General features: G+C 44.1%; 1 protein-coding gene across 1 annotated transcript in view; it reads left to right on the top strand.

Moving 5' to 3' along the window:
• The window catches only part of Atp8a1 (ATPase phospholipid transporting 8A1), a 196,666-nt gene that overhangs the window by 104,028 nt on the left and 65,358 nt on the right, over nucleotides 1-27,280 (top strand). The window contains exons 22-23 of the mRNA XM_059274745.1: nucleotides 48-186; nucleotides 6,588-6,652. Of these exons, the coding sequence (XP_059130728.1) occupies nucleotides 48-186; nucleotides 6,588-6,652 (204 nt within the window). The remainder of the gene's footprint in view (nucleotides 1-47; nucleotides 187-6,587; nucleotides 6,653-27,280) is intronic.

The raw sequence follows: 27,280 nt of genomic DNA, 5'->3' as shown, positions 1-27,280 counted from the left end.
GTCAAGTAGTTTTCCTTTTCAAATTTTTAACACTTTTTTTTTCCCAGAATCTTCAGCTACTTGGAGCTACAGCCATTGAGGATAAATTACAAGACCAAGTACCCGAAACCATAGAGACACTAATGAAAGCTGACATCAAAATATGGATCCTTACTGGGGACAAGCAAGAAACTGCCATTAATATTGGTAATTCATCCCACTTAAATTTTAAGTCCTGATACTCTCTAACAGGCCAAAGTGTTTTAATAAGATAAATTAAAGATGTGTTAAAACTGTGAGGCTGGGGACAGTAAGGACAATGGCTTTCATCTGAGCATGAGATAGTTAATCTGAACAGATTCAAGAGGGGGGACAGAGCTGTAGGAAAAACAATAAAGCCAGTCTCAGTAGGCTCTGCCCCCCTTGCAAGAAGCCCCACCCTCCAACCTGGAGCAGGTACATGACATCACTGCCCTTTCCCTTAGTGAACTTCTCAACTTTATGTGTCTTCTTATATATAATGTGCTTAATTCTAACAGACTGAAATGTGTGAAAGGATAACTTCTGAGAAAATCTCTTCCTATTCCAGAAAGAAGATTATCTCAGACTGTCCCAACAGTGGTGTTCTGGCTAGTTTCTTGTCAGCTTGACACAAGCTAGAGTTATCTGGGAACGAGAATGTTGTGGAATATTTGTTTAACTATGTAAAGATGTGTTGCTGCTTTTCCTTGCCTGCCTAAGACACCCAATTGCTAAAGCTGAATGGCCAATAGCAAGGGAGGAGGTATAGGCAGGACTTCCAGGCAGAGAGTAAGTAGGAGGAAGAATTTAGGCTCGAAGAGAAGAAAAAAAGAGAGATGCCAGGGAGACACCAGAGGCCAGACAGACAGACATAGAGAAAACAGGAAAGTAGGACATACTAAATGAAAGAAAGGTAAAAAGCCCTGAGGCAAAATTTAGTTGAATAAAGACAGGTTAAATTAAATTAAAAGAGCTAGTGGGACAAGCCTAAGCTGGGCATTCATAAGTCTCTGTCTTTATTTGGGAGCTGGTTGGCGGTCCAAAGAAAAAATTCTAACTACAGAGGAATGTTGGTTGAGAAGATGCCTCCATCAGTTTGCCTGTAGACAAGGCTGTAGGGCATTTTCTTGATGAATAATTGATGTGGGAGAGCCTAGCCCACTGGAGATGCCACCACCCCTGGCCCGTGGTCCTAAATGATGTAGGAAAGCAGACTGAGCAAGCCATGGGGAACAAGCCTGTAAGCAATGTTCTTCCACAGCTTCTGCTTCAGGTCCTGCCTCCAGGTTCCTGCCCTGACTTTCTTAGATGATGGGCTGTGGTATAGAACTGAAAGGTGAAATAAACCCTTTCCTCCCTCAAGTTGCTGTTGGTCAAGGTGTTTATCACAGCACCGGGAACTTAACTCAGACAGACGGCAAGGAAAGTAGACACTGTAGCCTCAGCCACTCAACTGAGCCACCCTTCTGGGGAAGAAACTTGCTTTCTACTTCTGCTTTCTCACCTGCTGAAATAAGCCTTGACACCTTGCTTGCTACACCTGTCCCCGAGTGTGAATTCTTCTGGGACACAAGAGCTGAGATCGCTGCGTGTAGTTGGGATCAGAGAGAACACGGGAGGAGGCAACCTCTCCTCATCCACAACAAGATATTTTAAGACTTGATATTTCAAGACTCTAAACGTGTGATGTGATTAGGCTCACCTCTTTGTTTACTCATGGCCCCAATGCCCTCTTTAAAGTTGCAGGGTTTTGTGTCCAGCCAAACTAGCTCATGTGACCACACATGCCCTCTCAGACCCTGCATCTTGCTGGCTGGACATTCGATTCATCAGTGGCACATGAATGTAACGTCTCTTCAGTTGTCTTTAAGAGTCTAGAATTGGACCAATGACCTGTTTATGTGCTAGATCTGCTTGCTATGGCCAGAAGGTGTTTCTAACACCTAGCTTTCAGTGGGCTTTCACCCTACGGGCAGTTCCCAAATCTTGCAAAGTCTTTGTGTTAGTCCTCTCAAGGTGCTATAATAGAGTATCATGGGCTAGGTGGCTTAAATAACAAAATTGGATTTCTCACATTTTTTGGAAAGTAGAAATCTGAAATTTGAGGCAATACATGACTTTTCAGACCATAGCAGGCCACAACTTCATTTAACTTTAATTACCTCCTTAAAGGCCCCTTATCCATATGCAGGCCATAGTGGGGAAGAGTCAAGGCCTCAGCATATACATTTGAAGATGGGAGAGACTCAATGTGATTTATTATACAAGTCTCACAAAGAAGAAAGTATTTGGTGTTGTTCAAAACCTGTAATATTGGGGCTGGAGAGATGGCTCAGTGGTTAAGAGCACCGACTGCTCTTCCAGAGGTCCTGAGTTCAATTCCCAGCAACCACATGGTGGCTCACAACCATCTGTAATGAGATCTGGTGCCCTTTTTTGCCTGCAGGGACACATGTAGGCAGAATACTGTATACATAATAAATAAATAAATCTTTAAAAAAAATAAAATAAAAATAAACAAAACCTGTAATACTAATAATATGGAAAAGGAAGAATTGTTATTTTCCCAGGGTCAGTAACCATGGATGGATAGCCCAAACACTGTAAGAAATAGATTCACTTCTATATTGAACAAATATAGCCCAAAGTTGAACATTCATGTTATACATAGCATGGAACCACAGTTTTAGAAGGTCATTGCTAGCATCTCTTAATCTCAAGTACATTTAGTGAATAGTACATTTAGAAGTTTTAGCAGTCAGCCTAAATTGTCCTTGGAGTATAAAAACTATACCATAAATGTATAGTAAATTTGTGTTAGGATTCTCTAGAGGAACAGAACTTGTAGAATATATATATATTTCTCTGCCACTTCTCTGATTTTATATATATGTGTGTGTGATATAATGAATATATATTCATTATATATATATATATATATATATTCATTCTACAAGTTTTGTTCCTCTAGATATGTAGAATATATGGAATTTATTAGAATGGCTTACAGGCTGTGGTCCAGCTAGTCCAACAATGGCTGTCTACCAATGGAGACTCCAAGAATCCAGTAGTTGTTCAGTCCACAAAACTGGATGTTTCAGCTGATCTTCAGTACATCCCAGAACCCCAAAGAAGTAGGCTCTACTGCCAGTGAAGGAGTGAACGTGCTAGCAAGGGCGAAAGCAAGCCTGCAGAAGCTGCCTTCCTCCATGTCCTTCATCTAAGCTGCCAACAGACAGTGTGGCCAAGTTTAAAGGTGGAGCTTCCTACCTCAGAAGATCTACCTCAGAAGATCCATATTGAGCATGGATCTTCCCACTTCAAATGATTTAATCAAGAAAAAAAAATCCCTCAAAGGTGTACCCAAGTGCTTGGGTTTTGGTTAATTCCAGATGTAGTCAACTTGACAACCAGAAATAGCCATCACAAGGCCTGTGTAATTAATAAAGATTTGATTTATTGATTTTTAGGTTAGCATACAAGCAATGTGTTTTATTGTGGCTTCTCATACTTACATGCCTTCCTTTTTTCTCAGCTGTTCCTCTGCCCTCCTGTGCCACCTGCCCCCTCCGCTGGTTCCCTCCTTCCGCCAGATAGTATGCCCAGTCTACTTTCTTATCACAAGGGTCCATTACTCTCTTTCCCCCTTCTCAAGACTACTTCCTCGCTTCTTATGACCCCTTTCTAGTTTCATGACCTACACACACACACACACACACACACACACACACACACACACACACACACTTTCAAGCCATAAAAGAGAAAACCCTCTGTAGTATTTATTTTTCTGAGTCTGATTTCTAGTTCCATACATTTTCTCTTACAAAAGTGACATTTAAACTGTAAAGCTATTGGGCCCTGATTGTTCCCAGAAAATGATAGAGAGGGTTCATTCATCCAGGCAATGGCCATTGTGTCTCTATTGTGACTACGGTACTAGGTTCCAGTTAAGTGCAATAAAAGGTAGGGGACAGAAGAAACCAAATATCTGTCTTGGGAGCTGAAGTCAGGGAAACGGACAACTAATTAGAAAAGTGCAAAGCTGTTATGGGATATTTTGATCGCACGCTGACATTCCTGAGACCGCCAATAACGTTTATCTTGAATCAAAGGGCGGAGTTAACTACGAGCTGACCGGAATTAGCCATAGAGGTTTTGGAGGACACAGGGTATAGAGACATACACAGGAAGTAGCAGGGAGGGGCTTAGAAAGATTCATGGCCCTTTTGGATTGAGGAAGGAGAGAAAGGAGGTTACTGGTCGCTTCTCTGCTGCTTCTCTGATCAGTCGGAATTTTACCCCGATATCTGACTCTTGAGTTTTACTTAATACTAGAACAATATAGATAATCACTACACAGAGCATTTTAGAAAGCAATGATTACTATTTTTAAAAAATGTCAAGGGGCTAAGGAAAGGACTGTGTCAGTGCTTGCCCCACAAGAACCCACATAAAACAGCCAGTGTATGTTTGTAGTCCCAGTGACAGGTGGGCGGGCACAGACTCAGCCTGGCCTGCTGGGTGAGCTCCAAACCAGTGAAGGACTCCGTCTCAACAAAAGAAGGTAGATAGCACTTGAGGAACAGCACTCAGATTCAGCCTCTGGCCCCACCTACATGAGCATACATGTGCACACGCACACACCACACACACACACACACACACACACACACACACACACACACACACGCACACACAAAATGTCGTATGGGATAGGGCACTACACAGAGGGAAATCAGGAAGGACTCATGCAGAAGGCGACCTTTGAGGACAGACCTGAGAGGCGGAGTTTGCTGTAGGTGACGAGGCAGCAGGTGTCGTCTGTTGCAGAGAGAGCGTGTAGGAGCCAGACAGGATGGCAGCGCCGGGCCTTGAAGAGCCTCCGGGTTTGCTCTTAGTGCCCAGGGAGCACACGGGATGCTACTCCAGAGGGAAAGGCGTGATGCGTTTCCTGCGGACACAGACTGTGTGCCAGAGTGACAGGGGTGACATGGAAGCAGAGTAGCCAGTGAGAACACTGCCACGTTCATCCAGGGGGGTGTAATGGTGGCTTCCACCAAATGGTAGTGGTGAGAGGGGGCTCATTTCCCAATTTTTTTTTAATTTCTTTCCTTTTATTGAAAACAGAATTTTTCTCACATGATATATCCTGATTACAGTTTCCCTTCCGTCTACTCCTCCCAGTTCCTCCTTACCTGCTCTCCCATCTGGATCCAGCCCCTTTCTGTCTCTCATTAGAAAACAAACAGCCTTCTGAGGATGATAATAAAATAAGATAAAGGAAAAAACTAACACATTGGAATAGGACAAAACAAACAGAAGGAAAAGGCCCAAGAGAGGGTACAAAAAATAGATAGAGAAGCAGAGACCCACCCCTTCGCACACTCAGGAAACCCATGAAAACACTAAACTGGAAGCTATAATATATACATAAAGGACCTGTAGGATAAAAAGAGAGGAAATATATATATATATATATATATATATATATATATATATATATATTAACATAAAAAATATGCTTAATCCCTGACATGACACTATGCAAGTTTTTTTTCCCCTGGAGCTAGTTTCTGGGTTAAAGATGGGGGCCAGTGTCCACCTCTCCTTTCAACTCTAGGACCCCATCTGGTGCAGACAGGTATAGGCCCTGTGCATGCTGTCTCAGTCTCTGTGAGTTCGCACGGCACACACAGATCCTGTTGATTTAGAGGGCCTGGTTTCCTTGGTGTCCTCCATCCCCTCTGGCTTTTACACTCTTTCTACCTCCTCTTACCCAGGGTTCCCTGAGCCCTGAGCGAAGGGATTTAGTGGAGGCATCCCATTTGGAGCTGAGTGTTCCAAGGTCTCTCCTCTGCATAATGTCTGGCCATGCGTCTCTGTATTGGTTCCCACCTGCTAAGGGAGGAGGCTTCTCTGATGATGGCTGAGTAAGGCACTGGGATTACAGAGACAATGAGTGTCAATGACGCTGTTATGGTTTTTTGTTAGTGTGAGATGAGCCAGGTAGGGTTGCCTGTGTTTCTTCAATTTTTTTGTTAGTGTGAGTTGCCTGTGTTTCTTCAACTATATCAACTGTATCAAGCCAATAGAATAGGCAGACATGGATTTAATACAGAAGTGCCTTTGTCATGGAGGAAATAACAACAAAGTAAGAGAAAGAAAGACAAGAAAAGGATGCCACGACCATCCAGGACAGGGAGACAGTGGGGGCCAGCAGGTCCAAGAGAACCACCCACCCTCCTGAACCTTTCTCTGCAAATATCCACGGGCCAGCCTTTACTCTCCATATCGGCCACCACAGAGGATACAATGCATATGCTTGGCTGCTTTCAGGGCGTGGAGACACTAAACGCAATTATTCCCTATTGTTTACCAAGGAGGCTACAAATGATGTCCTTCCCTCATACCCCTCCTAATGGGCAACAAGAATATTTCATTTTTAACTTCCTATTGGTCTGGAAAACAGCCGATACCCTTCCCTGTCCGTGAGAGTCCTCTTCCGGTGTTTGATCATTCCATTGCTTTCCAGCTTCGCTTCTTTCCGGAAAAACTAACGGTGCCTCTTTCTTGTGTGTCCCTAGGACACTCCTGTAGACTTCTGAAGAAGAACATGGGAATGATCGTTATAAATGAAGGCTCTCTTGACGTAAGTGACTATGTTCTTCATCTCCTTCTTCCCTTTTCTGTATCAGGTATCTGTGGAAACACTTCATTGGTGTGAGGTTAAAAGATAACGTTGTGTACTCTATTACTGTTGTTCTGCGTTAACTCTGCGTACAGCTCCGAACAGCATAAACGTAAACTCACTCACACTTTACACACATGTTAGCCAAAAGAAATTGCTGTCTGATTCCCTTAGTGTTAGAAGACAGAAAAGTTGCTTCACAAAAACCCTGGGTCAGTGGGTTGCTGATGGGCTGCGGCTCATTCATATAGAATCTCGCAGTTAGTGTATTAAGCCTTTTATATCTGCTTTAGCTTCTGATGTTAATACATATTTCTGTTTTAAAGACTTTTTGAAAGTTGGGCTAAGCTGATACGAAGTAACTATGCATGCTACAAAAGGGCTCTTATTGTTTGTTTCTGTAAGTTTTTTTTTTTTTTCGATGCCCTAACTACTAGGATGAAATATTTAGCAGACTAATATGTAGGGCAACTGACCTGCAAATACTTTAAAGCAAGGTGGCTTACCTTGACTCTGCAAATATCCACTGTAATTTAAGGTGGAAGACGAAAGAGGGGAGGTGATGATTTTGCACCTGCTTAAAATAGTCATGATGACGCAAGCAGCAGAGAGGAGCATTGGTGATCAGGGATTTGGGGGAAGCTGCAAGGCCGGCCGGCCGTCTGTGTTGAGAGGTGGTGATGAAGTCGTTGGGGAGAGTGCTCAGAAGTTGGCTGTGGGACAGAAATTCTCTGTAAGATGACCTGATTGCAAATGTTTTAATTCCTCATCCTCAAACCCTGATACTTGTTCCTTTTCTTGTGAGATCTTTGAACAGCCTGTGGTGGTGTGTGGTTTTGCAGCAGTACCATCATGGCTCTGCATCTTACACCCTTCTGAGGTCTCCCCACCTCCGTGTCTATTCGCTTTGGGTTGCCAAAGCCAAGATAGTATCCCGTGAACAATGATCAAGTCAGCCCTGCCCTCCAAAGGCTGACACATAAGAAGTGAAGGACAGGCCCCCGAATAACAGCACAAAACAGATGCGTAGGTGATGAAGCTGTCTGCAGTGGGGCTTCCATGACATGTTAGGATGTATTCATAAAAATAATAGTTAATCTGGTAGAGGTGAGTCATTGAGTGAGGAAGAAGATTGAAGCAGAAGGTCCGGGCAGTGAAGATCAAGTCATACTTGGAGAATGGAAAAGGGAACCATAAGTCTATAACTTGTTGAAGAGTGTTGTTGGAGTAAGTAGACGCATGTGTGTGGATTTTCAGTTCCAGGGAACAGTACAGCTCGTAGAAAGGGGACCATCTATGTTTATATCTAAATTTTATCTTACCGCTTGTGTCTTTGTCCGGAGAGCTCTTCTATCGCTGACGGATGTTTCTCCGTGTGCAAACTCTAACTGGGTTTTTGTTTTTGTTGTTTTTTACGTTTCTTCATTTGTTGAGTGTGTGTGCACACACATGCCATGGCGTGGATGTGGAGGTCAGAGGGCAACTGTCAAGAGTCAGTACTGCCCGTCCACCACCTGGGTTCCAGGGATCGAACTCAGGTCAGCAGGCTGGGGCAGCAAGTGCTCTTACGCACTCAGCCTTCTCACTAGTCCATAGTCCTTACTGTTAAAAACAAATGATACAGTCAAGAGCTCTTGCAGAGGACCCAGGTTCAGTTCCAGCACCCACGTGGTAGTTTACAGCCATCCCTAACTCCAGTTCCTAAGGATTCCATGCCTTACATGCATGGAGGGAAAATGCTTACGTACATAAAACAAACAAACCTGAAAACAAACTTTAAGGAAATCATCCCACACACTCTGCACACTGCTTTTTGCATTTTATGTGTTGCCTTTTTGCAGTTGCTATATCTTAGCCAATGTTTACATGTCTGTGTGATGCACGTGGGAAGCCACTTAATTCTTTGCTGTGACATGGTACTTGCAAGGCACCTAGAAAGAAGTGACAGAGTTAGAACGCCAGTGATCTCGGACCAAGCAGGGCAAACTGGGTCAGGTTAGAGAGAGCACAGCAGCACAGAATGAAGAACGCCTTCCTCAACTTCGTGCATAGGAGGTACATGTCAGAGCAATGGTGGAGAGGCATGTTTGGAAGGGCAGGGAGGCATGGATCTCATGTAAAAGATCAAAATAAGGGGAGGAAGGAAGTAGGACCCCAGTGCAACCAAGGATAGGGTGTAGGAACAGCTCCAAGATTTGACACTGTGGTCCCTGGAAAAGGAGCCACCAAGAATGGCCCAAACGGCATTGCACACGCTGCTCTCGTAGCATTGTGGAAAGTGCAGGGGGAATGAATGTTCCACCTGCCTGCTGGGTTCTGGGCTTTTTCAGTTCCCTGGGCCACAGTGGTGAACAGTTGCTCTAACACCAGGAGGATCAGGATCCTAGAACCTGTGGAGTTGAACGCCAAAAAGCAAATCTGCTTCATTGCTTGCATCTGGAGTGAGGCTTTGCCCTTCTGGAGCGTGTAGCATTGTGCCTGCTTTTATTTTATTATGCTCCGTCATTTTCCTCCATTTCTTAGGTAAGCATTGCTTTAAGTGTTTTAGATACCAAGTACTGTAATAGGCTGAAGGGAGAAGGTGACGTATCAAAACCTTCAGTGTACAGTGTCCCAGTTCACCTTCTCCTTCAGTGATAAACACCACGACCAAAAGCGTCTTGGGAGGAGAGAGTTTGTTTGGCTAATAGGTTACAGTCCATCATCAAGGGAAGCCGGGGTAGGAACTCCAGGCGGGAAATGGAGGTGCACTGCTTGCTGGCTTGTTCCTCGTGGCTTGCTCAGCTACCTTTGTCATATCTTTAGGGATGGCACCTGCCCACAATGGACTGGGCCCTCCTACATCAATTACCAACTAAGAAAATGTCCCCCTAGACGTAGACAGAGGCTAATGTGATGTAGGCTGTTCCTCAGCCAAAAATCCCTCTTCCCAGATGTGTGTAGGTGTGCGTCAAACAGATAAAACCCGTCAATCTGTATGCATACTATATTGTTAAGACAGTGGTGTTTGTTTTCATTATTAGATTTCTCAGGTGGTATCTCAAATCGGGAAACACTTCAAAGGTACTTTCACTATCTATTTTTCTAAGAAATAAGAGAGAAGAGACTCTGGGAACACATAATTTCACTGAGAGCAGGGACTGCTCTGGCTTATCCTTCCCAGTGCCCAGTAAATTGCCTAACACATAGTAAATACTGGATAGATACCTGAGCGGTGAGTCATCACGTAATTTTAAATTAAGGGCTTCCCTTTAAAAAAAAAAAAAAAAAATGTGCATCGGTTTTCAATTTGAGGTAATTCATCATATCTGAAGCCTCCTTATGAATTCAAGTAGTTCAGGGTAGGAACCAGACACTGTGGCTCAGTGGATTAACACTCATTTGCCTGCCTGTGCTCTGGCTGCCAGTCTTCCAAGCAATGTCTGGGGAAGGTTTTTCTCCCTGGGAGCTGAGTAGTGGATTTACAAATCTGGCTGGCTGAGGTCAGACCTCCTGGGATGAACTCATTTGTTTCCCACCAGGAGATGAAGCACCACTTTGCACAATGCCTTCTGATCCCTCATAAAATCGCCAGAGTTCAGGCAAATCCTGAGCACTGCTAGAAGGTCTGTAGGTAAATCATTATTTGTATTTCCCATTGCAGAGGGGCTGAAAAACAACCTGTCTGTATTCAGACTGTACTGATAGATAACACGAAGGTGCAGGGTGATCGGTCCATGAGCACAAAGAACAATTAACAAGTAATAAACTGAGGAACAGGAATGAGGTTATGAATGTGTGACTTGTCAAGTGCATTGGAATCATCCTCTGAAACAGCACAGTGGGGGCCTTAGACACTGAAATCAGCTTCTTGGCGTCATAGTCTAGCTGTCTATATGTAATGAGACGGTTGTCTTGGGCAGAGCATTGGTGTGGTGAACATAGTTCACAGAACAGCAAAAAGATGTTATGAAACGTGGTAGAAAGAGGACTATTCCAATAGCTTTCTGTTTTGCTTAATGCACATTTTTATAAAAGTATATCGTTTCCCACCTTTAATATTTTTCATAAGGTTCTAGCTGCAGGCCATCTTTCATATGAGTGATACATATTGCTGTATACACTGCCCAGGTTTTTCTACCAAACTCATGTTAAAGTGGAAAAGATAGGTCTCCTATTACGTTGCTATAAAGGATTATATTTTAAAGTTCTAAGAACTCACATAGAAAACATCTCCTTTCTGCAGCTGGCAGAGCAGCGCACGCCTGTAATCTCAGCACTCAGGAGGCAGAGGCAGGAGGATAACAAGTTGGAGGCTAGCCTGAGCTACGTAGGAAGATCCTATTGCTAAAAAGAAGGGAAAGTTTCTTCTGGTGATTCTGATAAAGGGAACATTTGTCTCCCAGAAAATAGATTGTCCAAAAAGCATCACTTTCCTGCTGTCGCCTGAGTTTCAATGTCATTAACCTTCCTGAAACACACACACACACACCACCACCACCACCACCACCACCACCACCACCACCACCACCACCACACCACATGGAAAAACAAACTTCCTGGCCATTTTTAAAACCTTTGAATAAATGCATACAAGCAGTTGAAAGACATGCACGCTCAGTGTCTCACTCTTCGGACCTGAATGGGAACCTGGCAGGCTCACCAACCTCCACTTACTCCCACTTTCTTTGGGGTGCCACCACATGGTAAAACAAGATACTCTTGGTGACAATGAAGGCATCTTAAGCAGAATGACTTGTTGAACTTTTTTAATTTAAAAATAAGAATTACAGGTTGTGGAAATGCCACCGTGGGTAATACACTTGCTGCACACACAGGTCCATACCTGTGTTTAAGTCTCCAACATCTACCTAAAAGCCATCATGGTGGCACATGTCTTTAACCCTAGAGGAAAAGAAATACAGATTCAAGGAGCTTTCTGGCCAGCAAGCCTAGCTGACATGGCAAGACCCAGGTTTAGTGAGAGACCTTGTCTCAAGAAGTAAGAAGAGAAGCCCTGTCTCAAGAAATAAGTAGGAGAGAAATAGAAAAAGCTATCCAAATATTGACCTCCAGCTTACACACACACACACACACACACGTGCAAGAGAGCACACATGCATATGCCACACATACAAAGAAAGAAAAGAATTTCATGGGTAAGCATCATTAAAAGGCATATGAAGTTGATCAAAACCTATTAGGTAATCAACAGATCCTTTCCATAATTTGTATGATTTTTATCATGTTTCATTGACCCGATCTCTTAGGGATCCTGATTATGCTCCTGCTGAGCAGCATTTTGTCAGCGGAGTCAGGAATTTCAAAGTGCTAGCCTCATGGAAATCCGCTTTTCCCCTAACCCCACCCAACGCCCAGGAACGATCCTGCAAACCTCTCAGGAGCGTCTCACTTGTTTTCTGACTCATCCAGGACATGCCTTTTATATTTCCTCTAAATCCTTCAGTCTATTGAAAAATAATTTATTCAAAATATGTTAAAACTGGAAGCATTTAAACTGTGAGGCAAGAACTCGGGAATCTTACACTGTGGCCTATTTTTACTTCCCAAATTCTAATTAAAGTCCCTCAAAATTACTGAAAATTGTTGGGGAAAGACTAGGTTTATGTTAGGTCAAGAAAGGTAATTGTGAGCTTACTCAAGTCCTTTTGGTATGGCAGCACTGTGGATCTCTAGAGATATTTCCAGGTGACCCAGCATTTGTTTGTTATTATTCTTTTTTGTAGTCATTTGGTAGCTTTTTTTAGTTTTTAAGGTTTATTTTATTATTTGTAATTATGTGTATAAGTCTGCATGTGCACATGGGCACCAGTACCCGTGGAGGCCAAAAGTGTCAGGTCCCCTGGAGCTGGAGTTACAGCTATGCTCTGCTTGATAGGGCTGCTAGGAGTCAAACCTGTACCCTCTGGAAGAACAGCATGTGCTCTGAACTGCTAAGCCATCTCTCCAGCCCCTGGTTTGATAGCTTGGATCTAAGCTTTTGCATGAGTAGAAAAATCTTGAAGACATGTCTCGTCACAATAGCTCAAAACTGCACCTCCATCTCACCTGTCAGACCTAGGGTAGGTTGGAGACTGTTATTTTTAAAGCCACTCTTTAAAACTTCCAAGCCCATCATTCTTTGGGTCTCCGGTGCCCCTCCTTAGCCTTACATGCGTCTAGCATCTCTCGTGTATGAGGAATCTGTGGGCTCTCCAGGAGGAAGACGTAGATCTTAGATACATTACTATTCTAATGTAGCCTCCTTTCTACTGTCTGGCTTCCCCTTGGGGAGCAGATGGAGAGATGGTCTGTATTCATTGATTCAGTTAACAAGATGGATTTTCGGAAAAATAAATTCCCTCTGCTCACAGTCCAAGGCTCCTACGTTTCCAAGTTCCTAGCCAGCCCCACTCACCTCTGTTCATCTAGGTGTGGTTTTTCTAGACCATCCCTACTGTTACAGACATTCATATCAAGCTACCCCATCTGGAGCTGTGGGAAGCTATGTATCATCTGTCCCCTAGGAAGATGTAATTTGCTTGCTTTCTGTGCAGACGGGTTGCTTTCCTCCTTGCCACAACAAAATACCAGACGGCAAACCCCAAGGGAGGGGGATTCATTTGGCTCAGGACTTCAGTCCATCACAGCACATAGTGTGACGGTGTGGCAGAATCCATGTATGCAAGACATGCAGCTTCTCCTCGTACCTTGGTAGAACGGGAAGCAAAGAGTGGGACTAGAAACTGGGCCAGGCTTTACCACTCAGAGGCCTGCCCCTAGTGACATACGTCTGCCAGCTAGTTACCGTGTCCCGGAAGTTCTACCACCTGCCAAAATAGCGCCTTCTCCTGGACACCGAGCGCTCAAAACATGAGCCTGTGAGGAATAGTTTACCTTCCAACTGTGACACTGTGTGAAGGGGACTCTTGTCGCTTCTGCAGGATTCCGTGCATTGCTGTTCTACTCAGAAAAAAAAAAGATCCACAGCTTGTAGTTGTTAAATAACTTTTGTACGAGGTGCTAGAGTAAAGACTGAACAACAAAATCCTGTTTTCACCTGAAAATGCTGGTAGGCAGATGCTCTTCGGCCTCTTTTACAGCTGGCGGATCTAGAAAGGGACTCTAGGCCAGTCCCAGACAGGCAGGTGATACTGCGGGCTTTGTTATTTGACTTCAGAGCACAATATATAAACTTTTTTCCCTTGCCTTCAGCTGCCACATTTCAGAAACAACAGTCATAAAAATACTTGTCTCCTAAAGAGGCCATTATAAGGATTAAACAAAACAGTGCCTGGTAACTACTAAACACAGTGGCTAGCATCTAGCAAGTGCTGGTGTGCGAGCCAGAGGAGGTCGTGCGCTACACACACACACACACACACACACACACACACACACACACACACACACCCCGCCGCGGCCTGGGGGTCTCTCAGGACTTCCGCTCGGGTACAACTGAGACTCTGGGCTTGCCACAGTGGAGAGCTTCAGGAGGAGACAGTAAAGGCAGAGTGAGGGGTTAGGGTGAGATTTCAGCAGGGATTTAAGCATGAGTTCATGGGAGGAGAGAGATGCTAGGGAAAGAAGACACGCTCGAGCGTTGGTTGGTGTGGGCGTCCCAAGAGGGTCGCCCTTCAGCATCTAAGCTGTAACCATGAGATGGTTTTGTTGGCTCTTGGGTTACATCTCAGAGAGTTGCTGAGACTTCCCCTTGTCTTGCCCCCTCTTTTTCAGTCAATGAGATGATATGGGTGTTCTGGGGTGCTTTGGATAGGATCACAATCTGCAAGAGGTCCTCCGTGAGTTCCAGGAGTTCCACAAGGAGATGAAGGTGTTTTATGGTTTTATTTGCTGTAGTTTTTCTTTCTTTCTTTTTTTTTCTTTGCTTTACTAGAAATGGGGTTTGTATGAGATTTCTAGTAGGTATATGTGGCTTTACAGTTGGGAAAGGAGGAAGGTAGTGGACTCTTAGACGTTAAGCATAGTTCATTGCTACTTTAACAATCTTACTTGGAAATAAGTCTACATAAGGAATACTCTCTCCAGATCGGCAGCTCTCACAGCTTTGTTAATTGAATTTGAATGTTTTATTCCTAGCTGGTGAGAGGCTTCAGTCAGGCTAAAAGGTGGGGATCTTCTCGTCCCATGTTCCCTTCACCTTCCCCTGGTTTTGTACCCTGCCTTGGTAAGCACCCGGGAAATACCATGATGACAGTTTCACTGTTATGGTCTTCTCATTGTTGTTCATGGGAGAGGAGAGTTCTTCATTGCCAGCTGCCATAAGAGATAACTTTGCATGGCTACCTTGCTCTGAAATTGCTTCCCGCTCTCTATCTAACTGGAGACTGTGGCCCCAAACCTGCCATGTTTGATTATGGATTCCAGTATTCCCTCTCCAATACGTTTTACTGAAAATGAATTGTTGGCCACATTGGAGATTAAGTTAACGAGCATTAAAAAAAATTTTTTTCCAACGCCTTGGTAAAAGAAAACCCTTCAAGAATTGCTAATTTTTTTCCAGAGACATTTCACTTTCTAACGCTGAAAATTTCTATCACATATTGGACATACCGGATATAAATACTGAAGTTGTCATCTACACCCTTTTAAGCTTGACTTACATGTTTTATGCAGACAAACCTCACTGTTTTGGGACCCAGCCACCAGTAAATGGCTTCTGAAAGAAATCCAGAATAAGCAAGTTATTGACTTGACTCCAGAAGAGAAAGGGGCGGGGGGAGGAAAAATGCGAGCTACTTCAGGTTTTGTTTTGATATGTCCCCGGAGTCTAATACAATACATTTTGTATTGCTTTGAAAACTAGTTCGGACAGGTTTGAAACCACACCGAGTTCCTTCCACTGCCTGGGTTGGTGCTTCAATGCTGACGTTTCTTTTGCCGTTAGCAAAGTCCTTCCAGCCTGAGGTCGCAAAGTCTTAAGATGGGAGTTTAAGGTGTTAGTGTTCCTCTATCTGAAGCCATCGAGAGCTTTCCTGTAATGCCCTGTGGTAGGGAGCTTGTTTAGATCCTGTAAGTTGCACTACTTACCCCCAGGAAGAAATGTAAGCGTTAGTAAAAAGTGAAAATGATGTTTGAACAAATCGTCTGTTCCCCATGCCTCTAATTTAAGGCTGTATCTGCTGGCAGCCAAAGTATGTGGTTGAAAAAGTCTCATCCAACACACTGTTTGGTCTCATTTGAATTAAACATGTCCCCTTTTGTAAACACGGTACAGCGAGACCGGCTGGTGTATAGAACCCTGAGTAAAATGATTCACAGATTCATAGAGTCTCTGTTTCAAGAAATTCTCCCGCCCCCAAGCCTGAATATTCTTTACCTCATTCCGCCGCCTAAACATCCGCACTCTTCCCTGAGACCTAGAATTACAGCTAAGTGCTTTCCATCCAGGCCGCTCCCTTGCCGCTCTCCCCACAAACTGTTGACATTTCTGAGGGCACACTTCTGTCTTTTGCTTTCTTTCCATCCCTCCTGCCCATGCCTTTGGCGGGTCAGAACAACGTTAAAAACAACAGTCTGTGAGAAAGGACTGGGGAGGTGCTAGGTGTACCCTGAGGCATCGCTCTCTGCTCCTGTAGGTAGGGCCAGGGCTGTGGGTCCACGTTACTGATGGACCCTTTGCACTCACATGCTCCACACCACAGCATCCTGATTTTCCACTCTCACTACTCCAAGTCCAGGGTGTGCTTTTATCTGAATCGGGCTTTATCTTTAAATAACTATACCTCCTCTAGTGACAAAATGACTCAGTGACAGGATTCTGCATCCTGGAATCATTGCCACGTCTTCCGACGTGTTTCATTAATTCTTTCACTCAACCCCAGGGCCACGGAGCAGCCGGAAGAGGATGCCCTTCCGGGAAATTCAGGGAATTCAGTTTTGCCCATGTGAGAATTGTGCACAGAAGCTATTTAAGACACATAGAGAATAATAGGAACAGTGTGTGTTTGGGCTCTGCCCTGAGAAAGTACTACAGATAATGATTCTTCCATATTCCTCCATTCATTAATTGAAATGATTAAGCAGACGGGTCCAGCATTCGCTTTCTCTGGGTCTGGAAAACAGTTGCTCATAGGCCTCAGTACTTACCTTCCTGAGACCGTTGATTTGGTAATTTGCTTATTGCTTGTTTTCAGAAAACCAGTGGTCTATTCAAAGCGACCTCTTCCTGGCTGGATTGAAGGCAGTAGGAGAGACTGGATGTCTGCCGACCCAGTCCCTCCCAGAATGCTTCCTTTCGCGTTTGAATCTCAGCCACCACTGGAGAATATTTAATACCAACCTCAAAATAAGTGTTTAGGAGCCTCTCAGTGGTGGTTTAAAATAATTACCATGAAGGCTTTGGTAAAAAGCCTTTATCCACAAAACTATTTAAATTATATAATTGCATCCCCATCTCATTCTTCCTTTTCCTGGATTGATCTCTCTTTACTGCAGACCTCGACCCCAACACCAAAACACAGGCTGGCTATGCATTCGACACTCCTCTCCCTTCCTCGCTCCTGTACCCCAAGTGAGACTCGATGCTCACAGGGAATTCTTTTCCTTATGGAACCTATCATGATCCCGAATCTCAAACCTCTGCTGAGGTTTGAGTGCAATTTATCAGCACTCCAACTTCCTCTTCTTACCTGTTTCCATTTTGTGACCCTTGACCTTTCTCAGATGGCATGACCCCTCTGGGAGATTGGACTGTTTTCTCATCTACAGTATTTTACATCTACACGCCTTCAGGAAAACTCATATTTGTATATCAGCAAAGCATGGGATTTTTTTTTATCTTCCCCCCCACCCCCCGCCTCCATTATCTCTAGCAATATATATTGATGGAATGCATTTGTTTGGCTGCCTTCCACTAAGCTACTTTGGAGGACCTCTCTGACCATGTGTTTTTAATGACTTCACCTTCTGTCTGCCCTTACCCATTTTGGAGAAATTGCTTTATATTGGTTTGGTTCTATACACATATGTTTTTAAATATTATATTCTAATTTAGGACAGGAATTTAGAAACACCAAAGGTTTTCGGTCAGAAACTCTGTCAAAGAGCACTAGCTCTCCTGACTGGGATGCATACTAAATGGACCAGTTGTATATAAATGTAGTTTCTCTCCGCTCTCGGGTGTATATCCTTTTACTGTGGCCCGCAGTAGCTGAAAGAGCAGTTGATATATGTATTGCGTATGTGTATTTGGTATGTCCAGTGTTCCACTGAATCAGTAACACATTGTAGAAAAATAAGTAATACCCAATGGTTTGTTCAAGTTGTTATTTCAGGAGTCATAACTCACTCTTTAAGAACGTGCTAACATTGTCCATACTTGATATAGTCAGACTATGTTATTAAAAATGCTCCTGGAATGTTCTGTTAATTTGCAATTTTAGGGTGTGAACATTTGGAGAGCATAAAAGTAGGAAAGAATAAAACATGCCACCAAAATAGCTAATAAAATATGTTTAGATATCAAGTTCGTATATGTTTTCTTTTTAATATTTGTCCTTAAATTATGGTAAATTAAATACAAAGTAAAGTAATCCTCCACTGTCCAGGTGACATTTATCTACATGCTTAAAAAATATTCAGTTCCTAAGAATTACCCTAATGGTGCTATAGCTGAAGAATATGCTGGAAAAACAAGTCTTATGTTTATCATTAATTATTTTAAAGAAACATATATTCAGTTGCTCATACAAGAACATACAAATCATAATAGAGAAACTCCATTTTACTTTGTAATTTTTGAAATGAGCTGAATCAAATTGTTCCGCCTCCAGGCAAAATTGTTAAGGAAAAACAGACATTAATTATATAAATATTTCTCCTCCCACCATGCACCAGGAGCTACCTGCCATTTGAGAAGAGGTGATGTTCTCATTGCTAGTCGGGTTTCCAGATAATGTTTATGTAGTAGAAGGCGTGCTGGGACAGTTGAGTTTTAGCAGCCACAGGTAGATAGGAACACTGTCATTGGGAGACTTCATAAGGACGCTTAGAGTGATCCCAGTACTGAGTGAGCCTCTTGGATTTTCTGTCGCTCCTCAGAGCTCAACAGTTTGCAGGTGCTACTTCATCACATAGGTACCTGTGTTGGACCTGATGCCAGAGCGGGATAAAGAACTTTGGTGTCAACTTTGTGCTGAGTGAGCACTGGGTGGGACGCTCTCTCCACAATAAGGATGTCAGCACACCACATCATGACAGTCACTCTGGAGAGTTAACACTAACCCAATCTCATGAATAGGAAAAAACTGGACTCACAGGAGTCCAGTGAGTCCTGCCCGAAGAAAGAGTCAGCAGGTGGCAGAGCCAGGCTCCAACTCAGGGGACTCTAACACCACCTCATGGGAGGTTGTCAATTGTGAATGGTGAGTCCAGCCACCAAGAGTTAGATGGACACACACCTCTACCACTAAGAGGAAATCCTTTCTAGAACTCTAACTTATGTAGCTGCCTCATCTTACCCAAAAGGGTTTGCATCTAGGCATGGTAGTACACACCTGTAATCCCAGCATCAGAGAAGCTGAGGTAGGAGTTTCTTGAGTGTGAGACAAAACTGGGCTACATATTCAGTTTTAGACCAGCAAGAATCTCAAATATCAATCTCTCTCTCTCTCTCTCTCTCTCTCTCTCTCTCTCTCTCTCTCTCTCTCTCTCTCACACACACACACACACACACACACACACACACACATTTAGAGGTCCTAGGGTGTTGGGTTAGTGGTTGAAGCTATTCAGTATTTCCTCTTTTTTTAAATTTTTTATTATAAATTTCCTCAAAGTAAAACATCTGCTTTTTCCAAGGAAAAAGGTCTGATGGCCTTATGTTATAATCTGTATCCGTCTGAGATTGAGGAAAACCTTGACTTTCGAACAATGAAGCATGTTTAGCTTCCAGAATTGAGTTCTTCACAGTGTGACATCATCACTCAGTTTGATGCTATCAATACCCTGCAGTGGCATATAAGCCTCAACAGGCAGCCTCAACTTCTCACATCTCTCTTTGACATAGCTGCATGTGTGTGCTCTGGGCCGGCCACTGTTTCTCTGTGTTGGTGAGTGATCTGTGCTCATCGGGGACAGGCTCTGAAGAGCTGTTTTATAGTGGCCCAGCCTCCAGCCAGTCATCTCATTTGGCTAGTCCCCACCTTTATTCAGCCTGTGGCTAGACTTTGCTCTTTCTGAGGACAGCAAGTGAGCTTGAAACCCTGTGTTGCTAGTACTGGGGTAGGAAGTACGGTCTTCCTAAACTGAAGTCCATTCTCACCAAAATGAAAGCTGCATCTCCCCACTGATACGTTCATTCCCTTAATTCGTAAGAGAAAAGAACAAATCCAAGAATAACAAAGCTGTCTTCGTTCAGTCTGGCTGCTCTAAAACTAATACCACAGATGGGTTGACTTCAGCAACAAAGATCCATTTCTCTGCGTTCTGGAGACAGGAAAGTCCACCAGCAAGGTGCCAGCAGTTAGGGGTCTCCTGGGGCCTGTGTCCTGGTTCACAGTGTCCTCTTGCTGTATCCTCATGTGGCAGGAGGGAGGATCTCTGTTATAAAGCCACACACAAATCCTAGACAGAAAGTCTCAATTCCATATCCTAATGGCCTCCCGAAGGTCCCACTTCCTAGGATGCCATCACATAAGAAGTTAGCATTTCAATGTAGGAATTTGGGAGAAACACAAACATTCATCCTAGAATAAAAATACCTTGTTAAATATTAACGGAAGTCGATGTTATTCAGAATTTCTATGTATTAGTTCTTCCTTTCTGGGAATAAAACCCCCTTCATAATATAGTTTTATCACTTTTTCTTCTCACATTAATAGGTTCCCAAGAATAAGTATAAAGCTGGGTACTTACTGTGTTTGGACCCAAACCCCAAAACATGCTTCGGATAAATAAGTAGAGGTAGGCTTATTTCCCTCAATGCTGGGGGAGGTTAGACTTGCTGATGATGCCCTCTGGAGTATACATGGGAGTTCGCTCACATTGTAGAGGGTCAGGGCAAGCTGTGGCAGCCAGTAGCCTCCTGCACTGTGTGATGGCCTGTCTTGGATCTTCTTCTCATCCCTGTCCCATAACTGCTCTTTCTCTTTGCTTGGGGATATCTCCACATTCTCAGGAAGGGTGTTCCTTGGATTTGTTCCTAAGTAAAACTCTCTCCTGTAAACCTCTGAGAGGAATCTGGGAAAGAGCAGAAAGGCCAGAAGCTGAAGGGGTCATTTTTATGCAGGTGCTTTCTGGGGCACTTCACTTGGGGCCCATCACAGACCGACGTCTTAGGTGGCCTGACATGCTCTCTGCACATCCGGCCCTACGGTTCCTAGCTGGTTCCAAGCAGTTCCACCAAAACAAAAAACGACAACGTGTGTGTACTGTGATACTTGCCGTACAAACCCTAGCTTCTGGTTTATTTCCCTCTAAAATCGTATCAGATTTCATTGTGTGGGGCCCCTGCTGTCATTTTTATCAAGGGTTTCCTTGCCACGGGTCATGTAAACGTAATACAAAAGATTTCCATGAAGCAGCCAGTCTCTGGGTTCTTAGAAGATGGCTGTTGTGATTTCACTGGAGTGTGTTCTGTGAACATGCTGTGTGTTTGACCAGCTCATGCTCTAAGTTTAAGTGAGATTTTAGGAAGGCCCCTGGTCCCATTGCTGCTATGAAGAATTCTACTTACCCTAATTGCCTTCTTCCTCAGCAAGCCTCCTCTCTCTCTCTCTCTCTCTCTCTCTCTCTCTCTCTCTCTCTCTCTCTCTCTCTCTCTCTTTCTCGTCTGCCTTCTCTACCTCTCTCTCTCCTTACCCCCGGGTTTCTTACAAACCAAATAAAGTACCATTTCCTTCCCCTTGGCCTACAGCTGCACACCTTGCCTTGATCACTAGGTAGTTAGCCTGGGTTTTCGTCTTAGGGCATTCACGGGGCAGTCAAAGCTATTTGATGCAGAAGTAGATGTTCGGTTGTCACTAATTATTCGTTCCTTATTTTCTTTTCTAGTAAGAGAAAAACACAGGGACATTTTCTATCTTCTAATCGAGAGTACCCAAGAGTCTTGAAAAGTTTAGAGGCAGCAGAAAAACATTCTCCAGGGGTCACAGGAGTGAGCCATTTTAGCTTCCCACAAGGAGTTCTGTTGTCACTAACAATTATCTTCTCTGTGGCCTCCTCATCACAGACTTCAGGCGTTAGAAGAAGGTGGAGATAGAAATTAAGTTATACTACAGCATCCTGTAGTATAAGCAGACGGAGTAGTTAGGGGACCTGAAAGGTGGAAGCATTCTTGTTACCTGGAGGACTCTGGGAAAGTGGGCTAGTGAGAATCTTTTTTCAGTTTATTTATTCATTGTTTTTAGAATAAGCAAACCTTGACCTTGTACGTAGGCTTAAATAGCCATGGGGGCTGGGGACACTGCTAAGGGAAAGAATGAAGTGCACAGATGTTTATGAGTCAGCTTTTAAGCCAGAGGAGAGAAGAAGAGATGTGGAATAGCCTCTGGGGAAAAGAGGTTGACTTTTCTGTCCTCCTGCTGTGCTGGTTTGCCATCTACGACTGTGATAAAACACTGACCAAAACCTGTGTGGGGTGGGAAGTGTTTACTACATCTTACAGGTTAGAGCTTCTCATCAAGGAAATCAGGGCAGAGGCTGGGACAGGAGCCTGGAAGCAGGAACTGACACAGAGACCACACAGGAATGCTGCTTCCCGGCGTGCTCTCTACGGCTCGCTCGGCTTGCTTTCTTAATGCAACCCAGGACCACCCCCCAGGAGTGGCACTGACCTACAGACATGCCAATCAAAGGCCAATCTGATGGAGGCCATTCTTCAGTTGAGGGTCCCTCTCCCCAGGTGACTCTAGTTTGTGTTGACAAGAACTAACCAGTGGGAGGACGTGCAGAGATGACCGGCCACACTAGTGGAAGCCCATGAACTGTGGACGGGTGGCTGTGGAGCCCCCATGGGACTGGACTAGGCCCTCTGGATACAGAAGACGGTTGTTTGGCTCGAACTGTTTGGGGGGCACCCAGGCAGGGGGATTGGGAATCTGTCTCTGGTCTATGGGCAGGCTTCTGGGAATCCGATGCCTGTGGTGTGACGCCTTGCGCAGCCTTGGTGCAGTTTGGACCTGCCTAGACTCAGCGTTCTGGGCTCTGCTGACTCCCCATGGGAGACCTCGATTTGGGGGATGTGGGGATGCGGGTAGCTTGGGAAAGAGGGCTGGGGAGTGGGAGGAGGGGGGATCTGTGGATAGTACGTGGAGTGAGTAGAAAATTTCTTAATAAAGAAAAATGGAAAAAAAAATTTAAAAAAAAAAAAAACTAACCAGCACTGAAAAGTGGTGTTTGTTGTGGCAAAGTTGTGAGGTGAGGAGAAAACGGGGCAAGAGGGTCAGGCAGGATTTCCTGTAAACACTGGCCTTGAGTGCTTTCCTTGAGTACATGGGTGTGCAAGATGCTGGAGTCCCGGGAAAGGGGACTTAGGAGGAGAATCACCATAGGGAAAAGTCAACTGCACTTTTCCCTTATCCGCAAGCAACTAGAACTATGACCTTTCCTCTGTCAGATAAACTTCCGACTACATCCATGTATATTTGTCTCCGCAAACTGCCTTAACTTCAGAACACCTCTGATGCCCCTTTTTAAAGATTTATTTATTTATTTTATATACACACACACACACACACACACACACACACACACACACGAGTGCTCTATCTGCGTGTGTGCCTGCACACCAGAAGAAGGCATCTGATCTCACTACAGATAGTTGGGAGTCACCATGTGGTTGCTGGGAATTGAACTCAGGACCTCTGGAAGAGCAGACTGTGCTCTTAACCACTGAGCCATCTCTCCAGCTTACAAACAACAACAGGCAGAATGCAGCACAGCCCTTGTATTGTTCTGTCCTATACAGTCTTCGATCCGTTTCCTAACCTAGCTTCTCCTTCACATATTTTCACTTTCACAAGTCACTAAGTTTATATGTTTAAACATTTGCCCTTCCAGTAGCCAAAGAGAAAGCAGAGTGGCAGCTAATACAGTAATAAATTTATCTATAGCCACAGGAGATAAGCTTCGATGCAATGCGGCCATAAAGTACAGCTCCCAGGCTTGGAGGAGATGCAAGGACGTTTCATAAATAAGGGAATTTTAAAACAGCCCCAGCAGTAAATAAGGATAAAATATAACTCATAACTAGCGGCACACAGCCAGCAGCAGAGCTCCTTGTACACGGACACTGTGAACTAAAATAATGGGAGTTCACAGATTGCTGTTGGTGTAACCTCGCACCCTAGGTGGGCTGCTGAGAAGTCACTGGGCTGAGTTTTTTCACCCCACCTGAAATGTGACCTCTTACATCTCCTGACACCTCTTGATTTGCTGAAGGTCTTTGACAAGTCACCAAGGAGGCATAGAGTACTGATGCCACAAATAAGAGAGTTTTCAGCCAATCTGAAGGTGTCAGAGAGGGCCTTGGAAGAGGAAAGTAGGGCACCGGGGATGCTCACACAGCCTGGGGAGCACGGGCACTCCACAGGGCCGGGGATGGTTTCTTCTTGACTCACAGCTGATTCCCCCAAAGAAATCGGAAGTCTTCCGGGGGTCTTTTGTAGGTTTTGTTTCAGGTTTTCAGCTCAGGTGTCACTGGAGCAACACACACACACACACACACACACACACACACACACACACACACACACACAATGGCTGTTTATCTTTATTTGAAATTCTATTCTCTATCTCTGTCCCCACCCCTGTGTGTGTGTGTGTGTGTGTGTGTGTGTGTGTGTAATAATGGGAAACGGACTGTTGCCGATGGAATGCTGTCGAATTTATCATTGCTGTCATTAGATAAGATGTATTTCTGAGTGTGTGATACTGTAAGCTCTATACAGGTTGTGGGCAGGGGTTCAGCCCTGGACACCCCGCAGGAGGAGTTGAGGGCTTTGTTAACACAGGCTTAGTCTCACTGGGCAGTTTGGGAGCCTGGTAGGTCAGCTTGCTTTGGCAGGAAAGACACTGTAGGGAGAGAGACATGCAAGTCAAGCCTGTGGAAGCAGCTCTGGGCCAAGTTCCTCAGGCTCCAACTGTGGGAAGGTCTGACACCATTTAAGGGGTTAGACTTCAGTGGGTGGAACGCTGGGAGCCCTGGGAAGATGGTAGAGCGAGAAGAGGCGTGGTGTGTGATTTACCTCTGTTTTAGAAACAGGTGAGATGAAGGGCAGTGAAGGCTCATGGGAAACGGCAGAAAATGCTGTGGCCTTGAACTTGCTCCTTGTGCTACTTGACGCTTCTGGCATTTGGTTCTTTTTGATGGAGTGTGCAGAGAAAGGCAAGCCAGAACAGAAATTTAATTCTGAGCTGATTGTACTTTGCAAATGTACTCTTGAGCCAGGAACTTAAGCATTCTGTCTTCACACTGACATAGAGTAGTATCTCTACGAATTGTGTTAACTAAATGTCTCATGTAAGCACAGAGCCCTTAAAGCTGCCCAGTGTGCAGCACATGCAGGTAGTTTATTCTTGTTTTTATTTTTCACACATTCGTTGGTTTATTTATCCACCTACTCACTGTGAATTCGCTTTTAAAACAATCTGGAGTAATATGTGTTAGACTGCCATTAGTAAGCTTTACTGGCAGAATTTTATAGACTTTTATCCTTCCTTTTCTTAAGTCCTCTTGGACCAAATACTTGCCCCCTGTTATAAAGTGTAACAATCAAACTGGAAGATTTTACTTCTGGGAGTGTTGGGCAGTCTTACTGTACAGTATGACATGGTTTATCATCCAGACAAACAGATTCTAAAATGCTCGGCTCTAGTGTCAACCGCACTTGAATACAAATACAAAAACACCTTCAAATATCTCCAGTGCGGAAATTTTAACCTCCTTATTGCTTCCCTCACCATGAAATAACTATGGAATGCCTGGGGCCACACCCTAAAGTTGGAGGAATAAAATATCATTCGTGTGACCAGATGCCCAATAAGAACACTTGAGATGAGAAAGGGCTCATTCTGTTCACAGTTTCCCGGGTTTAGTTCATTATATGAGCCGGGTGTAGAGGACCAGCTAACAGCACAGTGGGTGGGAAGCAGAGGAAAGCAAATATTGGAACAGACCCAGATAAGATGGCACCCAGGCCCCACGCCTGGTGATACTTCTAACAGGTGCCACCTCTTTCGCTTCAGCACCTTCCAGCAGCGCCACCACGCTATGACCCTGTCAAGCAATTAGTTCAGAATGCTCAGGATCTGCTTGTCTCTGGAAACAGTCACAGCCCCACTCAGGTGTCGCTTAGTCTAATGGTGTTGACAGTCCAAATAAGCCATCACAAAGAACTCTGTTTTGAATATAATGAACACGAAGTATTCTATAAGCATATTGTGTGTGACTGTAGTTTATTATATAAATAACTATAGATTTAGCACTCATGCCAAAACTTTTAATTTCTGTTTCCTTGTGTAGAATGAGTGTCGTGTTTCTTCAGTGCCGGGGCTCTTTAGAACAGGAACTGGACACTGGATGGATCCATTATGTTGTAAGATGTGGTGATATATTGTGTACCCTAATAAACTTGCCTGAGGATCAGAGGACAGAGCCAGCCACTAGATTAGACATAGAGGTCAGGCAGTGGTGGCACACACCCTTAATCCTATCACTCGAGAGGCAGAGATCCACCTGGATCTCTGTGAGTTCAAGGCCACACTGGGCTACATGAGATTGATCCAGTATAGGAGAGAAACAGAACCAGGCAGTGATGGCACACATTTTTAATCCCAGCACTTGAGATCTCATGCCTTTGCTTGGGAAGTACACATGCCTTTAATCCCAGAAAGTGATGTCTGGGCAGAGAAAGGTATATAAGGCGTGAGGAAACAGGAATTCTCTCTCTCTAGGCTGAGGATTTGTAGAGGTAAGAACTAGCGGCTGGCTGTTCTGCTTCTCTGATCCTCAGCCAAGTTTCTTAGGGTATGCAATATATCACCACAGTAAGAAGAGTCTTTAGGACTTGAGGAGGAAAACTAGATATACAAAATGGTAATTTTATGTGGGAGGGTTGTTGTTGTTGTTGTTGTTGTTGTTGTTGTTATTTTCCCTTTGAGGAGCTGGGCAAGTGGTCCTTGATAAAGGACACATGCACCTGTTCTTATGCAATTTAAATGACAAAGCTTACCCTGATAACTAAAGATTTTTATTTAGTTTAGGAGTGAACTTTTACGTGATGGAAAGGCTCCTTATATTGGACCCATCACAATTACCAAGCTGCATGTCTCCATCCCCCACTAAAATACAGCATCGTGGAACCATGACTGAGGCCACAGAAGCCAATGCGTGAAGTTACAGGAGATTACAAAGCCTGCATTTCCTCTCTAGGCGCCTAGGCATTAAATTTCAATAGCACTGAGCACTCTCGAGCGAACACTCATAAATTGTTTAAATTATATTTCCCAACTTTTCCCCTTGGTTCACGGCAAACCAATTTTGACTAGTTCATAAATTACATGGGTGTTGTTCTCTTTTCTTAAGAAGAGAACTTACTGCAAATGCGTTTGCAGTGTTGTGACTGTGTGGTTAGAGTGACGAACAGC

The sequence above is a fragment of the Peromyscus eremicus genome, chromosome 10, assembly GCF_949786415.1.
Source record: "Peromyscus eremicus chromosome 10, PerEre_H2_v1, whole genome shotgun sequence".
Taxonomy (NCBI): Eukaryota; Metazoa; Chordata; class Mammalia; order Rodentia; family Cricetidae; genus Peromyscus; species Peromyscus eremicus.
Note: the sequence above shows the minus strand (reverse complement) of the source record. Positions and strands in the feature narration are given on the sequence as shown.